General features: G+C 47.0%; 2 protein-coding genes across 2 annotated transcripts; one reads left to right on the forward strand and one right to left on the reverse strand.

Annotated features, from left to right (window-relative positions):
- Positions 1 to 497: 497 nt before the first annotated feature.
- rgrb (retinal G protein coupled receptor b) lies at positions 498 to 10,643 on the reverse strand. Its single transcript, XM_084434936.1, has 7 exons — positions 10,333 to 10,643; positions 9,463 to 9,619; positions 9,090 to 9,211; positions 8,765 to 8,924; positions 2,972 to 3,089; positions 2,618 to 2,731; positions 498 to 2,523 (listed from the first exon to the last, which is right to left on the reverse strand). The coding sequence occupies exons 1-7, from the start codon at positions 10,406 to 10,408 to the stop codon at positions 2,395 to 2,397; spliced, it is 876 nt and encodes a 291-aa protein (XP_084291062.1). The 5' UTR covers positions 10,409 to 10,643; the 3' UTR covers positions 498 to 2,394.
- On the forward strand, positions 9,109 to 16,233 carry lrit1b (leucine-rich repeat, immunoglobulin-like and transmembrane domains 1b). The gene is made up of 6 exons (XM_084434935.1): positions 9,109 to 9,220; positions 12,285 to 12,484; positions 12,835 to 13,295; positions 13,383 to 13,688; positions 13,933 to 15,043; positions 15,555 to 16,233. Exons 2-5 carry the CDS (start codon positions 12,375 to 12,377, stop codon positions 15,003 to 15,005), a joined length of 1,950 nt encoding a protein of 649 aa, XP_084291061.1. The 5' UTR covers positions 9,109 to 9,220; positions 12,285 to 12,374; the 3' UTR covers positions 15,006 to 15,043; positions 15,555 to 16,233.
- Positions 16,234 to 16,865: the final 632 nt, after the last annotated feature.

The following is a 16,865-nucleotide window of genomic DNA, read 5'->3' on the forward strand; positions in this document are numbered from 1 at the left end:
TAACTTTGATAAAGTCTGTATGGTGCCCTGGTGGCCTGTATACAGTAGCCAGCACAAATCTCAAACGTGATTTGTCATTTACACTATATATTTTTACATTAAGCACCAACACTTCCAAAGAAGTATATTTAATAATAATAATAATAATCGGGCATTTATATAGCGCTTTCATATGTACTACTGTACACCCAAAGCGCTTTACAATCATGTCAGGGAATCTCTCCTCAACCACCACCATTTAAAACTAGATTTCTTAGTGATTTTGAAAATATTACTATAAATTACAACAACACCTCCCCCTTTGCCTTTCAGACGAGGCTCATGTTTATAACTGTAATCTTGCGGGGTGGACTCGTTTAAAGTAATGTAATCGTTTGGTTTTAGCCAGGTTTCTGTCAAACACAGCACATCTAGGTTATTATCTGAAATCATATCATTAACAATAAGTGTTTTTGAAGTAAGGGATTGAATATTCAGCAACCCAAGCTTTAGCATTTGCTCATCTGTATTATAGCTGTTTTTTATTTGTTGAACATCAATTAAATTTTTACCCTTAGATGGGTTGAAACGTTTTTTTGGATTTCCAAATTCGGGGAACAGACACAGTCTCTATATGATGATATCTAGGTGAAAGAGGCTCTATGTGATAGGATTATCTGACCTCAGTGACGTGAGACAGCTAGCAGACGGTTGGTTTAGCAAGTCTGTCTGCTTCCTGACCTGAGGCCCAGATTGTCATGTTTGAGCTCTAAGACTATGAGCCATATTACTAGAGAGAAGAGCAGCATCATCCCAGGAGGGATGAATACCATCTCTTTTCAACAGGTCAGGTCTGCCCCAAAAACTTTTCCAAATGTCTATGAATTCTATAATATTAAGCGGACACCACCTCGACAGCCAGCCATTGAGTGAGGACAATCTACTAACTATCTCATCACTCCTGCGAATAGGGAAGGGGGCCAGAGCAAATTACAGTGCCTGACATCATACTTGCAAGTTCACACACCTCTTTAATATTAATTTTGGTGATCTCCGACTGGCGGAGTCGAACATCATTTGTGCCGACGTGAATAATAATCTTAGAGAATTTACGATTAGCATTAGCCAGCACTTTTAAATTTGCTTTGATGTCAGGCGCTCTGGCTCCCGGCAAACATGTGACTATGGTCGCTGGTGTCTCTATTTTCACATTTCTTGTAATAGAATCGCCAATAACTAGGGCACAATCAACAGGATTCTCAGTGGGTGTTTCACTGAGTGGGGAGAACCTGTTTAGTGTTGTTATCGCGTGTTGTGCTAGGAATAACAATTTAGTTTGAAGCTAGCTATGTCAGGTTAATGTGTGATGTTGAGTAAGTTATATTTAGCAGTATAAACAACAAGGAATGATAGTAAATAACGATTCAAAACAGAAAGATATACGAAGCTTTTCAGACGCACACCAACGCAAACAGCAGCAGAAGCAACGAGGCAGACAGGAGCAATTGAATAGCCGATTACTGTGTGTGTGTGAGGAAGAGGAGGGTTTCAGATCTGCACTGGTGTGTGTGTGTGAGGAAGAGGAGGGTTTCAGATCTGCACTGGTGTGTGTGTGTGTGTGTGTGTGAGGAAGAGGAGGGTTTCTGAGCTGTTGGTCAGCAGGTCTGAGAGTCGCCCTGTGACCGGCGCATTAATGATCCTGATCCGCTTTGGGAAACAAACATGCGTCACAAACCCAAATCTACCGATATGAGAGCAGCTCCTTGTGCAGAGGAATTACTGAAGATTACAAAAGCCTCCAGATCTCTTAATCCTAAATGTGCATGTTGATTATTAGCCCACTGTTTAGAGACCTGAGCTAACCACTGAACCCATCCATGAAGATCTCTCAACCTGGATTGCATAATTTAGACATTAGGACTCCTAACACACACATGTAGAGGCATGAGAGCGTTTCACGAGTTCACACTTACATACAATTAGAGGGAGTAAAGTTTAATGCATATTTGGCGGAGTTCGGCCCGAACCCAGAGTACTGAAGAAACTGACAACCATCTTAAGCCTCACGTTTATTCTGCGGATTAACAAAGAAAGGCCCTTTTGTTATTAACGGTTCATTCACTGGATTCAAGCTTTGGCTAGAAAAATCCTCTTTCTTCATAGATTCACACATGAATACTGACTCATTAGTCAACAGATGACAGTAAGGCATCAACAATGAATGTCCTGAATGAATTGTAAGTCATCTCTCACACTTCAGGCTTCTCACTGTATTTCAGTCTTCAATTAATAATTCAGGGAAATTCTGGACAAACATCTCCAAATGTGTTAGGCACTGATTCGACATAAACATCATCATGTGAACGCTTGTAGATTCTTCTGAATACAACATTACATGGACGGACGAACAGACTCTTATTTCTTCTTGTCCGCAGGTTTCTGTCCTGTGAGGAACTGCCAGATTCCCCCACGGTAGAACTCGTTACCGTACGCATACATGACGGCGTGGAAGATCGGAGACGTCTTCGCGAGCACCGGGAGAACCTGCAGGATTTACAAGTAGAAGACTGAGATTCTGAACTAATGTGCTGATTAAGAGAAGAGAAGATTTATCCGTGTTTGATTACGGTTCTCTTACCATCCTGAGCTTCGGTGAAACGAGACTGGCGTTCTCGAAGCAGGCGTATGTGCACATCAGAACATACGGACCCCAGCAGAACAACAGCATCTTCAGCGGTAAACCTGTGTTAAACTACAGGACAGAGAGAAAGAGCTTCTGACATGCATTCACTGTCTGGTCCGATCACAGAAACTATACCAGCAATCTTTCAATGCAAGAACGAGACCTTAAAGCACACAGAACGATGAGCACTAGATCCTGATCTACAACTGAGGAGACTATAAAACTATGTAAAGCGAGTTCCTTTAAAACTAGAATGATTGTATTTCTATACTTCCTTTAAAATCGTACTTGGAGAGAGTGTGCGAGTACCTTAAAGTGGTGCGTCTTTTTGAAATAAGCATAGATGCCATTGTAGGAGGATTGCATGATGAGAACAGGGAACGCTAAATACAGAACAGTGATGGTCAGCATGTAGCTGATGTAATTCCTGAAGATGACAGCAGAGAAGAGAACAACGCATTACTCGTACCATTTACGTCACCGCAGATAAACTAATCAGTAGTCATTTCAGTATTGCTATCAATGTTATCTCTGTCTGAAGTGTGTGTGAGGTGGAGTCAGGTGTGTGAGGTGGAGTTAGGTGTGTGAGGTGTTGGAGTCAGGTGTGTGAGATGGAGTCAGGTCTGTTAGATGGAGTCAGGTCTGTGAGGTGTTGGAGTCAGGTCTGTGAGGTGTTGGAGTCAGGTGTGTGAGGTGTTGGAGTCAGGTCTGTTAGATGGAGTCAGGTCTGTGAGGTGTTGGAGTCAGGTGTGTGAGGTGTTGGAGTCAGGTGTGTGAGGTGTTGGAGTCAGGTGTGTGAGATGGAGTCAGGTGTGTGAGGTGTTGGAGTCAGGTGTGTGAGGTGTTGGAGTCAGGTGTGTGAGATGGAGTCAGGTGTGTGAGGTGTTGGAGTCAGGTGTGTGAGATGGAGTCAGATGTGTGAGGTGGAGTCAGGTGTGTGAGATGTGTGAGGTGTTGGAGTCAGGTGTGTGAGATGTTGGAGTCAGGTGTGTGAGGTGTTGGAGTCAGGTGTGTGAGGTGTTGGAGTCAGGTCTGTTAGATGGAGTCAGGTCTGTGAGGTGTTGGAGTCAGGTGTGTGAGGTGTTGGAGTCAGGTGTGTGAGGTGTTGGAGTCAGGTGTGTGAGATGGAGTCAGGTCTGTGAGGTGTTGGAGTCAGGTGTGTGAGGTGTTGGAGTCAGGTGTGTGAGATGGAGTCAGGTGTGTGAGGTGTTGGAGTCAGGTGTGTGAGATGTTGGAGTCAGGTGTGTGAGGTGTTAGAGTCAGGTGTGTGAGGTGGAGTCAGGTGTGTGAGGTGTTGGAGTCAGGTGTGTGAGATGTTGGAGTCAGGTGTGTGAGGTGTTGGAGTCAGGTGTGTGAGGTGGAGTCAGGTGTGTGAGGTGTTGGAGTCAGGTGTGTGAGATGTTGGAGTCAGGTGTGTGAGATGTTGGAGTCAGGTGTGTGAGGTGGGAGTCAGGTGTGTGAGGTGTTGGAGTCAGGTGTGTGAGGTGTTGGAGTCAGGTGTGTGAGATGGAGTCAGGAGTGTGAGATGTTGGAGTCAGGTGTGTGAGGTGTTGGAGTCAGGTGTGTGAGGTGTTGGAGTCTGGAGTCAGGTGTGTGAGATGGAGTCAGATGTGTGAGGTGGAGTCAGGTGTGTGAGATGGAGTCAGGTGTGTGAGGTGTGTGAGGTGTTGGAGTCAGGTGTGTGAGATGTTGGAGTCAGGTGTGTGAGATGGAGTCAGGTGTGTGAGATGTTGGAGTCAGGTGTGTGAGATGTTGGAGTCAGGTGTGTGAGGTGTTGGAGTCAGGTGTGTGAGATGTTGGAGTCAGGTGTGTGAGGTGTTGGAGTCAGGTGTGTGAGGTGTTGGAGTCAGGTGTGTGAGATGGAGTCAGGTGTGTGAGGTGTTGGAGTCAGGTGTGTGAGGTGTTGGAGTCAGGTGTGTGAGATGGAGTCAGATGTGTGAGGTGGAGTCAGGTGTGTGAGGTGTTGGAGTCAGGTGTTGGAGTCAGGTGTGTGAGGTGTTGGAGTCAGGTGTGTGAGGTGTTGGAGTCAGGTGTGTGAGGTGTTGGAGTCAGGTGTTGGAGTCAGGTGTGTGAGGTGTTGGAGTCAGGTGTGTGAGGTGTTGGAGTCAGGTGTGTGAGGTGTTGGAGTCAGGTGTGTGAGATGGAGTCAGATGTGTGAGGTGGAGTCAGGTGTGTGAGGTGTTGGAGTCAGGTGTTGGAGTCAGGTGTGTGAGGTGTTGGAGTCAGGTGTGTGAGGTGTTGGAGTCAGGTGTGTGAGGTGTTGGAGTCAGGTGTGTGAGATGGAGTCAGATGTGTGAGGTGGAGTCAGGTGTGTGAGATGAAGTCAGGTGTGTGAGGTGTTGGTGTGAGGTGTGTGAGGTGTTGGAGTCAGGTGTGTGAGGTGTTGGAGTCAGGTGTGTGAGATGGAGTCAGGTGTGTGAGGTGTGTGAGGTGTTGGAGTCAGGTGTGTGAGATGGAGTCAGGTGTGTGAGATGTTGGAGTCAGGTGTGTGAGGTGGAGTCAGGTGTGTGAGCTGTTGGAGTCAGGTGTGTGAGGTGTTGGAGTCAGGTGTGTGAGGTGTTGGAGTCAGGTGTGTGAGATGGAGTCAGGTGTGTGAGGTGTTGGAGTCAGGTGTGTGAGATGGAGTCAGGTGTGTGAGGTGTTGGAGTCAGGTGTGTGAGATGGAGTCAGATGTGTGAGGTGGAGTCAGGTGTGTGAGATGTGTGAGGTGTTGGAGTCAGGTGTGTGAGATGTTGGAGTCAGGTGTGTGAGGTGTTGGAGTCAGGTGTGTGAGATGGAGTCAGATGTGTGAGGTGGAGTCAGGTGTGTGAGATGAAGTCAGGTGTGTGAGGTGTTGGAGTCAGGTGTGTGAGGTGGAGTCAGGTGTGTGAGGTGTTGGAGTCAGGTGTGTGAGGTGTTGGAGTCAGGTGTGTGAGGTCTTGGAGTCAGGTGTGTGAGGTGTTGGAGTCAGGTGTGTGAGGTGTTGGAGTCTGGAGTCAGGTGTGTGAGATGGAGTCAGATGTGTGAGGTGGAGTCAGGTGTGTGAGGTGTTGGAGTCAGGTGTGTGAGATGGAGTCAGGTGTGTGAGGTGTGTGAGGTGTTGGAGTCAGGTGTGTGAGGTGTTGGAGTCTGGTGTGTGAGGAGTTGGAGTCAGGTGTGTGAGTCAGGTGTGTGAGGTGGAGTCAGGTGTGTGAGGTGTTGGAGTCAGGTGTGTGAGTCAGGTGTGTGAGGTGGAGTCAGGTGTGTGAGGTGTTGGAGTCAGGTGTGTGAGTCAGGTGTGTGAGATGGAGTCAGGTGTGTGAGGTGTGTGAGTCAGGTGTGTGAGATGGAGTCAGGTGTGTGAGGTGTGTGAGTCAGGTGTGTGAGATGGAGTCAGGTGTGTGAGGTGTTGGAGTCAGGTGTGTGAGGTGGAGTCAGGTGTGTGAGGTGTTGGAGTCAGGTGTGTGAGGTGTTGGAGTCAGGTGTGTGAGATGGAGTCAGGTATGTGAGGTGTTGGAGTCAGGTGTGTGAGGAGTTGGAGTCAGGTGTGTGAGGTGTTGGAGTCAGGTGTGTGAGGTGTTGGAGTCAGGTGTGTGAATCACGTGTGTGAGATGGAGTCAGGTGTGTGAGGTGTGTGAGGTGTTGGAGACAGGTGTGTGAGGTGTTGGAGTCAGGTGTGTGAGGTGGAGTCAGGTGTGTGAGGTGTTGGAGTCAGGTGTGTGAGGTGTTGGAGTCAGGTGTGTGAGATGGAGTCAGGTATGTGAGGTGTTGGAGTCAGGTGTGTGAGGAGTTGGAGTCAGGTGTGTGAGGTGTTGGAGTCAGGTGTGTGAGGTGTTGGAGTCAGGTGTGTGAATCACGTGTGTGAGATGGAGTCAGGTGTGTGAGGTGTGTGAGTCAGGTGTGTGAGGTGTGTGAGGTGTTGGAGACAGGTGTGTGAGGAGTTGGAGTCAGGTGTGTGAGGTGTTGGAGTCAGGTGTGAGATGTTGGAGTCAGGTGTGTGAGATGTTGGAGTCAGGTGTGTGAGATGTTGGAGTCAGGTGTGTGAGGTGTTGGAGTCAGGTGTGTGAGGTGTTGGAGTCAGGTGTGTGAGATGGAGTCAGGTATGTGAGGTGTTGGAGTCAGGTTTGTGAGGAGTTGGAGTCAGGTGTGTGAGGAGTTGGAGTCAGGTGTGTGAGGTGTTGGAGTCAGGTGTGTGAATCACGTGTGTGAGATGGAGTCAGGTGTGTGAGGTGTGTGAGTCAGGTGTGTGAGGTGTGTGAGGTGTTGGAGACAGGTGTGTGAGGAGTTGGAGTCAGGTGTGTGAGGTGTTGGAGTCAGGTGTGAGATGTTGGAGTCAGGTGTGTGAGATGTTGGAGTCAGGTGTGTGAGATGTTGGAGTCAGGTGTGTGAGGTGTTGGAGTCAGGTGTGTGAGATGGAGTCAGATGTGTGAGATGGAGTCAGGTGTGTGAGATGAAGTCAGGTGTGTGAGTCAGGTGTGTGAGGTGTTGGAGTCAGGTGTGTGAGGTGTTGGAGTCAGGTGTGTGAATCACGTGTATGAGATGGAGTCAGGTGTGTGAGTCAGGTGTGTGAGGTGTGTGAGGTGTTGGAGACAGGTGTGTGAGGTGTTGGAGTCAGGTGTGTGAGGTGTTGGAGTCAGGTGTGTGAGGTGTTGGAGACAGGTGTGTGAATCACGTGTGTGAGATGGAGTCAGGTGTGTGAGGTGTGTGAGGTGTTGGAGACAGGTGTGTGAGGTGTTGGAGTCAGGTGTGTGAGGTGTTGGAGACAGGTGTGTGAGGAGTTGGAGTCAGGTGTGTGAGGAGTTGGAGTCAGGTGTGTGAGGTGTTGGAGTCAGGTGTGTGAGGTGTTGGAGTCAGGTGTGAGATGTTGGAGTCAGGTGTGTGAGATGTTGGAGTCAGGTGTGTGAGATGTTGGAGTCAGGTGTGTGAGGTGTTGGAGTCAGGTGTGTGAGGTGTTGGAGTCAGGTGTGTGAGATGGAGTCAGATGTGTGAGGTGGAGTCAGGTGTGTGAGATGAAGTCAGGTGTGTGAGTCAGGTTTGTGAGGAGTTGGAGTCAGGCGTGTGAGGAGTTGGAGTCAGGTGTGTGAGGTGTTGGAGTCAGGTGTGTGAGGTGTTGGAGTCAGGTGTGTGAATCACGTGTGTGAGATGGAGTCAGGTGTGTGAGTCAGGTGTGTGAGTCAGGTGTGTGAAGTGTGTGAGTCAGGTGTGTGAGGTGTTGGAGTCAGGTGTATGAGGTGTTGGAGTCAGGTGTGTGAGATGTTGGAGTCAGGTGTGAGATGTTGGAGTCAGGTGTGAGATGTTGGAGTCAGGTGTGTGAGATGTTGGAGTCAGGTGTGTGAGGTGTTGGAGTCAGGTGTGTGAGGTGTTGGAGTCAGGTGTGTGAGATGTTGGAGTCAGGTGTGTGAGGTGTTGGAGTCAGGTGTGTGAGGTGTTGGAGTCAGGTGTGTGAGATGGAGTCAGATCTGTGAGGTGGAGTCAGGTGTGTGAGATGAAGTCAGGTGTGTGAGGTGTTGGAGTCAGGTGTGTGAGATGGAGTCAGGTGTGTGAGGTGTGTGAGTCAGGTGTGTGAGATGGAGTCAGGTGTGTGAGGTGTGTGAGTCAGGTGTGTGAGATGGAGTCAGGTGTGTGAGGTGTGTGAGCCAGGTGTGTGAGATGGAGTCAGGTGTGTGAGCCAGGTGTGTGAGATGGAGTCAGGTGTGTGAGGTGGAGTCAGGTGTGTGAGGTGTTGGAGTCAGGTGTGTGAGTCAGGTGTGTGAGGTGTTGGAGTCAGGTGTGTGAGGTGTTGGAGTCAGGTGTGTGAGGTGTTGGAGTCAGGTGTGTGAGATGGAGTCAGGTGTGTGAGGTGTTGGAGTCAGGTGTGTGAGATGGAGTCAGGTGTGTGAGGTGTTGGAGTCAGGTGTGTGAGATGGAGTCAGGTGTGTGAGGTGTTGGAGTCAGGTGTGTGAGCCAGGTGTGTGAGATGGAGTCAGGTGTGTGAGGTGGAGTCAGGTGTGTGAGGTGTTGGAGTCAGGTGTGTGAGTCAGGTTTGTGAGGAGTTGGAGTCAGGTGTGTGAGTCAGGTGTGTGAGATGGAGTCAGATGTGTGAGGTGTGTGAGTCAGGTGTGTGAGTCAGGTGTGTGAGATGGAGTCAGGTGTGTGAGGTGTTACCTGTCTCCGAGTGTGTAGTCCAGTGTGCAGCAGGTTCTCATTGGCTCAAAGTCAAACACTCCCCAGCCAATAGCAGGCAGTGGCAGAGCGGCCCAGAACACGGCCAGGATCCAGACGAGGGCGCTCATGGTTCCAGATGTGCTCCAAAACATCTTCTGCTCTGCAAACACACTCCACTCACTCATCTACCGACTAACAGCGGGTCACTGAATACACTGAACCTTTACAAACACTGAACGCAAGGCTTAAGGAAATTAGGCACCATGAACACTGAAGGATAATTCAGTAATGCTTTTCTGGATGGAGGATGTTTGGATTTACTCACTGGTGCAGTACTGATGATATCTGTCCCAAGCAATGGCACCCAGAAAACTGATGGAGGCGAGAATCGACACCATTCCCTGAAACGCGTGAATCTGACAGCCTTCGGACCCGAACGGCCAGTATCTGTCAGAGGTCAGAAAAAACACAAATACACACTGGTATTTCAACATACATACAATATGAGAGAGAGAGAGAGATACAACTTTCAGAAGCAAATTAAACTTTGTAAACGTTCAGTTCGGAAATGATGCAGTAGTTCTTGTGTTTTGATGTGTATTTGTATGTCTATGTTACTGTAGCTGCCATCTTGGTCAGGTCACTCTTGTAAAAGAGATTTTAATCTTTAAAAAAAAGAAAAGTTCAGCTGGTCTTACCTCAGATAACTGGCGTACGCAGCCACCAGCCCGTTAATATTGAGGCTCAGATCCGCCACGGCCAGGTTAAAGATGAAGAAGTTATTGGGCGTCTGCATCTCTCGCACTCGGAGGAACGCCATCACTGAGATCACATTAAGGAAGAAGCCGAGAAGGCCTGAAAGAAAATATTCAGATATTCAGACTGTACAGAATTCACAACGGTGTGCACAGCAATAAACAGAGAAAAAGAATATATAATGCTGTTAGAAGACTTACAAGTCCACACTAACGAAAAAGTACCAATAATAACCATGTCAAGTCAGCTTTATTTCTACAGCGCTTTATACAATACAGAGTGTTTCAAAGCAGCTTTACAGCGATAACAGGAAAATAATGCTCTCGGCTGTTGTTCAGCTGAAGTCAGTTCAGTGTTTCGCTGTAAAGATCATCAATTATTGAATAAGTTCATTTCATCTATAAAGCAGTTCTGCAGAAAACAGGGATGTCATCGTCCAGCTCAGCTTATGATCAGATGCCATCACTGTACTGACTAGTTTTTTAATTCAGAAACTTTCAGAAAAGTTTATTTACGTAGCTTTCTTTTTAAAATAAGTTATCAATATATTTGTTGAAATATACACAGGTTTTATGAACTCAATAAGCAAACACACTAGCAGAGGACTCTAGATCAACAAGACCAGCTCTCATTAATCGATAAACCAGCCTTCACTAATCAATCAAACACAATGGCAATCCTGAACTGCGCCATGCAGTTATCAGTTATGTTTGTCAATACATTCATCGTTGAATTGCTATCCAGCATAGATGAATGGATCCATCGATTGATTGATTGATTGATTGATTGATTGATTGATCAGCGTCACTCACCGCCGACCAGCAGCGCGGATCCGAAGGCGAACATGTCAAAATCACTGAAACCCTCCGGTAACGCGTATGAAGCCATTTTCAACAGTTTCTCACTGCTGTCCGCAATCAGTGGCAGACTTTATATGTGTGTCTCTTTCCTTGTGAAAGCGCGTGTGAGATTTAAAGCCTCTGAAATCCCTGCAGGAATGTTTTAATTTTTAATGCCGCAGAAGTTTGTGAAATAAAAGCTGCTGCGCTCATTCTCCTCAGTCATGCGTCCGAGAACAGCGAAGAACAAACAATCACACACTCATGATTTACTAATGAACACTATACACGCTCAAACATCAAATACCCAATACAGATAGGCTACTGTAGTTCCGAAATATTTGTGTTAATCACAGTGAGCTTGTCATATATATGTATGTTTATATATATATATTTGCTATGGCCACCGTTCTATATATTATTATATTTATTTTTAAGGTTTAAAGGGGCGTGGTGGAATTCAAATCCTCAAAAAGTTTTATTTTCACCATAAAGAACATAAATAGTATGCAGACATTTTAGCTTCCTAAATTTAGTTCATATTCTGCAGCTTCGTTTTCATCCCTCAACCTAACATAATCTAACCCTAACATTAAGCTAAACTAACCTAACCTAAACCTAAACTAAACCTTTTTGTTAGAGATCAAATAAGTGTCAGAATCAATCAACAATGTCTGTATTTTGTGAAGACACACTTTTAAACGAGACTGTTAAACACTTTGCTGCTGAATTCAAATCAAAGGTTGCAATTAGGAAACTAATTCTTTGTTCTTAGATTTCAGATGTTAATGCCATTGGGAAATAATATGCGTACACTGTACAAAACTCGAATGAAATGGGTTCACTATAATCTCACTAAAGTCTTTTAGCTGACAGAGACTCTCCACTGAACAAAGCTGGAGCATTTGAAGCATTTGTACTTTCCCCTGTTGTTTTCCTCTGATAAGAGTTTCTATTAAATTAATGATTAAAATGTGCAATTCTGAGTGAACCTGAGAAATCAGGAACCAGTTCTCTACACTCGGATCTGTTTAATAAAAGTTAGTTCATTCATAGATTAAATATGATGAATGGTGTGGATTTCCATTATTATTCTACAGGACAGAATGTGGAACAAATAGAGGCTATTGTATATTTATCATGCTATACAAATATTTTGTGGACCCTATATGAAATATTCTATATTCTGAAGACCATGCACATGAATGTAATTCAGTCTGAGACGTAAAAAGACTCCATACTGCCACCAGGTGTTCCTCACGACATACACACACAACACTGTTAATGTTTTAAAGTATCACCATCTGCATTTTTGTTTTAATCATGGAAGCATTGTAGACCAAACAGACAGTAAAGACAATAATGTTAGCTAACCATTATAACCAGATCTGTGAGTAAAATAGATGTATTAGAAAACCAGTAAAATGCAGATTTCATATTATCTTCAATTTAATGCACCACAAACACTGTTTTTGCTGAAGTTAAAATTCCTGCTTATGTGCATCATTGAATTTAATTGGAGTTTTGATGCGTGGATTTGAAGTCAAAGGTCAAACAAACAAAACACTTGCATGTATCATGTTTTTCATTTAATAAACCTATTACAAAATATTTTACATTTTTGTAATCTTTGAAAAGCAACATCATAAAAAAATACATTTTCTCCCCACTGTATGGTTTCCTCGATATGTGGTAAAAATAAAATAAAATAAAGCCGATCACCAATACGATGCTGTGAATTCACAAACTTCTGTCCAATCCCAGGTCTAAAATTAACCCTCCAATCAAAAAGGGACGACTCTGTTCTGTATATATACAAAAGGCAACCGCCCAGCCTATAGGCTTCCAGGAAGGAATAATCGTGTAAATGAAAATACCCAAGTCCTTCCTCTAATCTGCTCTATCCCTTTTATCTGGGGATTCAGAGCAGAGCGAGCAGAAGCTGGAGAGACACAGAGATGCTGCAGGAATAACAGACTCAGGATCACAGTGAGAGAGAACCGGAGGCACAGAAGATGTTTTGGGGTTTAGCGCTGGCGCTGTGTTTTCTCCCCTCGATCTGCGGATCCTGTCCTGCTCAGTGCAGCTGCTTCTACCACAAACTGAGCGACGGCTCCAAGTCAAGGTATTTCACATGGACTCTGTCATTTACTGAACTCAGATGCTACTGTAGAAAGGGTTCATATGGACCGTTGTCTGCAGAATATTGACATGCCAGATTGAGCCTGCTCTTCATTTAGTCATTGGATTAACGCGCGTGTGCTTTTTAATCTCCCCTGTCGCAGTGTTTCAGGTCTCTGGCGTTCATCGCACACAGTGTAATGATAATAATAATAACAATACACAATAAAAGTAAACCCAGAATAGTGCACAGCGTATCATTGTTGACTACTTTAATTGTAAATAAAAGTGGATAATTCTTATTTGTGTTTGATCATAATGTCACAAACACATCTCCGTGCTGTGTTTCTATAGGAGTGTCCTGTGTAATGGCCCTGACCTCACTGTCATCCCAAACAACTTTCCCTCGGACACCTCCAAACTCCGCATCGAGAAGACGTCCATCAGCCGTGTGTCCAGCGATACCTTTCTCTACCTCATTAACCTGGAGTACCTCTGGATATCCTTCAACTCGCTCTCCTCCCTCAGCGCCGACAGCTTCCGAGGACTCTATGCCTTGGATGAACTACGGATGGATGGGAATGTTCTCACTTCATTTCCATGGGAATGTTTGACGGACATGCCCAACCTTCGGCTTCTGGATTTGCACAACAATAAAATCAGCAGCATCCCAGCCGAAGCAACCATTTACATCAAAAACTTGACCTATCTGGATCTGTCCAGCAACAGTCTTGGTACCGTCCCAGGCGAGGTTCTGACTTCATGGTTCTCTCTGAAACCTCCTCCAGATACAGAGAATTCCAAAATGATACTGGGTGAGTTTATTTCTACAGTCTGACCGTTTGAGTCTTAGTCATTAACCAATAGAAAAACATTGACGTAAGTGTCTGTTCTTTGTGCAGGTCTTCACGACAACCCCTGGCAGTGTGACTGTCGTCTGTTTGATCTGGTGCAGTTCCAGAAGTTTCCTTCGTCCTCGGTGGCGTTGATCGATACAGGCCTGCGCTGTGCCGAGCCGGAGAGCCTGTCAGGAGTCCTCTTCTCTGACGCTGAGCTCCGCAAGTGCCAGATTCCCCGCGTGCATACGGCTGTCGCCAGGGTCCGCAGCTCCATCGGGAACAACGTGCTTCTGCGCTGCGGGACCATCGGAGTGCCCATCCCGGAGCTGGCCTGGTCCCGGGCCGACGGCAAGCCCATGAACGGCACTGGTACGCTCGCTCTCATCTTGTGTCTGCCTGTGTTTATTGCTCCTGCTAAATGAACGTGGCGCCTAGGCATGCTTTAACTGCTAAACAAATAAATAAATGGAATCTGCTGCTTAAGCAATAAGAGAGATGCAAACATGCAAGAGAAATTAGTTGTAATCGCTGTTATGTGTAATTGCACAGCTGGATGCAAAATGCAACGTCAGAACTCATACTAATGTCAATGTGTTTTTTTTTTATCCTATAGTTCAACAGGAAGTCTCTAAAGAGGGCATCATCTGGTCCATTCTCAGCGTTCCTGCTGTTTCCTACCGAGATTCAGGGAAATATATTTGCAGAGCCACGAACTTTGTCGGGAGTGCCGATGCCATCATCTCGCTCGTCATTTCTGATACATGGCAAATCGATGAAGCGGTCGCCAAAAGAAGTCACGGAAAGAAGAACGGTGGATTTGGTCGTGCTGCGTATCAAGAGAAACTCGTGGCCAGATACGTGCCTCCTGCCACATCAGCCGCCGTGCCCATTATTGAGCCCCTAAACGGACCGAAAAAAACGCCGTCCATCCGGGTCGAAAGCTACAGCGTTTCTGATGATGCTCCCAAAGCGAAGGCCACGGCGGCACCGGCAGCCAGCACAGAAACCGACAGCACTGAGGAGCTTCAGAAAGATGTGTTGAGGAACCTTGAGTCCAATGCTTCTTCTCTACAGCAGGTCCCTGAGCGGCGAGTCGTTCGGTCGGTCAAAGTGATCGGCGACACCGACCACACCGTATCCCTGAACTGGCGAGCGCCCACCGCCACCAACACCACGTCCTTCAGTGTTCTGTACGCCGTCTTCGGTGAGCGAGATATGCGGCGCATTAATGTCGGACCCGGCAAGAATCGTGTCACGATCGAAGGCCTCGTACCCAAAACCAAGTACATAGCGTGTGTGTGTGTGAAAGGCCTCATCCCTAAGAAAGAGCAGTGTGTGATTTTCTCCACGGACGAGGCGGCCAGTGCGAGCGGCACGCAGAAGCTTATTAACGTGGTGGTGATCACAGTTGCCTGCGTTATTGCGGTTCCTCTGACCCTGATCGTGTGCTGCGGGGCGCTGAAGAAGAGGCTGCAGAAACTACTGGGACGCAAGGCCAAAGACATTCAGGATTCCTATGTGACGTTTGAGACTCTGTCTCCGGGCACCAAAGCTAAAGGCCTGGAGGGGGAATACCTCAGCAGACTGAACCCGGACGAGTCCAACCGCCTGCTGTCGGCCCGCTCCAGTCTGGACTCGGCAGCCACGGCCCGGACCGAGGGACAGCCCAACGAGTACTTCTGCTGATCCAGACCCACGGCCCGGACCGAGGGACAGCCCAACGAGTGCTTCTGCTGATCCAGACCCACACCCCGGGCCGAGGGACAGCCCAACGAGAGCTTCTGCTGATCCAGACCCACGGCCCGGGCCGAGGGACAGCCCAACGAGTGCTTTTGCTGATCCAGACCCACGGCCCGGGCCGAGGGACAGCCCAACGAGTGCTTCTGCTGATCCAGACCCACGGCCCGGGCCGAGGGACAGCCCAACGAGTGCTTCTGCTGATCCAGACCCACGGCCCGGGCCGAGGGACAGCCCAACGAGTGCTTCTGCTGATCCAGACCCACGGCCTGGGCCGAGGGACAGCCCAACGAGTGCTTCTGCTGATCCAGACCCACGGCCCGGGCCGAGGGACAGCCCAACGAGTGCTTCTGCTGATCCAGACCCACGGCCTGGGCCGAGGGACAGCCCAACAAGTACTTCTGCTGATCCAGACCCACGGCCCGGGCCGAGGGACAGCCCAACAAGTACTTCTGCTGATCCAGACCCACGGCCCGGGCCGAGGGACAGCCCAACAAGTACTTCTGCTGATCCAGACCCACGGCCCGGGCCGAGGGACAGCCCAACGAGTACTTCTGCTGATCCAGACCCACGGCCCGGGCCGAGGGACAGCCCAACAAGTACTTCTGCTGATCCAGACCCACGGCCCGGGCCGAGGGACAGCCCAACAAGTACTTCTGCTGATCCAGACCCACGGCCTGGGCCGAGGGATAGCCCAACGAGTACTTCTGCTGATCCAGACTCAGTTTCATGTGTTTGAAAGCATATTGACCTTCCTCAGCCCCAAAAGGGAACAAACCAGCTTAGGGAAAGTTCACTGTTCAAAAAGGGAAAATGAAATAATGTATTTGTTTTTTATTTTTGTCATGCACTTTTCCAATGAAAGTTTATCAATGATTAATTTATCATGCATATTGAATACAGTGAAATATCTTTATACAACACGTAATACCCATCTGTCTGATAGAGAAAGTGAGAGCGTAAGACTTTCTGTTTGGACCGACATGAGAGGGATAGTGACGTACATGCTTAAACTTTTTGTTTTTACTTGTTTTTCTTTATACTGTTATCTTGGGTGAATGTTTTCCACTTTAACCCTAAAACTGTACTTATAATCGGTCAAATCAGCAATATGTTGATGTCTGTATGTACTGAAATATTTGTGTTTAAGAAAATGACTGAATAAAACCTTTTTTTTAAATATGGTTCTTGATATCTGAAGTTAAGCACCTGAAAACATGTAGTACGAGCACATTAGCCGTTCTATTCCTAGTTCGTCTGAATGCTCAAAGCAATATTTAGAAACTTCCATTGAATTTTGAGCATTAAGGATAATAGGATTTACACAGAGAGTACCGCAGTGAACCACACGGAGCTGCCGTGTGTTTAATATCTGAGATCCCAAATGTAATTCTGTATTAAATATATTTACATGATCGAGAGAGGGATTTAGAGAATTAATATTTCTTAACACTTGTTTTATCTTAAAACAAGCAGAATATTGTAATACAGTAATTCATTACTGCACAGCAACTGAACAAAAGTCATTTAATTTGATCATGTTCATTATTTATTGCTGGTAAGCACCTGTAAAATAGCACAGTATTGTGTCTAAGCATCATTTGCTCCCTGATCCATTGTGTCAGGATAGATTAAGAGTAATGCGATTAAGAGTAATCTGACCCGGTCCCTGTGTCTGACCCGATCCCTGTGTCCGACCCGGTCTCTGTGTCCGACCCGGTCTCTGTGTCCGACCCGGTCCCTGTGTCTGATCCCGGTCCCGGTCTCTGTGTCCGACCCGGTCTCTGTGTCCGACCCGGTCCCTGTGTC

Source organism: Rutilus rutilus (genome assembly GCF_951802725.1).
Source record: "Rutilus rutilus genome assembly, chromosome: 16".
NCBI classification, from domain to species: domain Eukaryota; kingdom Metazoa; phylum Chordata; class Actinopteri; order Cypriniformes; family Leuciscidae; genus Rutilus; species Rutilus rutilus.

Excerpts from the sequence above, each read along its gene's own strand:
- rgrb (XM_084434936.1), bottom strand. The coding sequence starts at position 10,408 with ATGGCTTCATACGCGTTACCGGAGGGTTTCAGTGATTTTGACATGTTC. Across the intron at positions 9,620-10,332 it reads ATCCGCGCTGCTGGTCGGCG|GCCTTCTCGGCTTCTTCCTT; the intron begins GTGAGTGACGCT and ends ATTTTCTTTCAG. Across the intron at positions 9,212-9,462 it reads GCGTACGCCAGTTATCTGAG|ATACTGGCCGTTCGGGTCCG; the intron begins GTAAGACCAGCT and ends GACCTCTGACAG.
- lrit1b (XM_084434935.1), top strand. The coding sequence starts at position 12,375 with ATGTTTTGGGGTTTAGCGCTGGCGCTGTGTTTTCTCCCCTCGATCTGC. Across the intron at positions 12,485-12,834 it reads AGCGACGGCTCCAAGTCAAG|GAGTGTCCTGTGTAATGGCC; the intron begins GTATTTCACATG and ends GTGTTTCTATAG. Across the intron at positions 13,689-13,932 it reads CAAGCCCATGAACGGCACTG|TTCAACAGGAAGTCTCTAAA; the intron begins GTACGCTCGCTC and ends TTTATCCTATAG.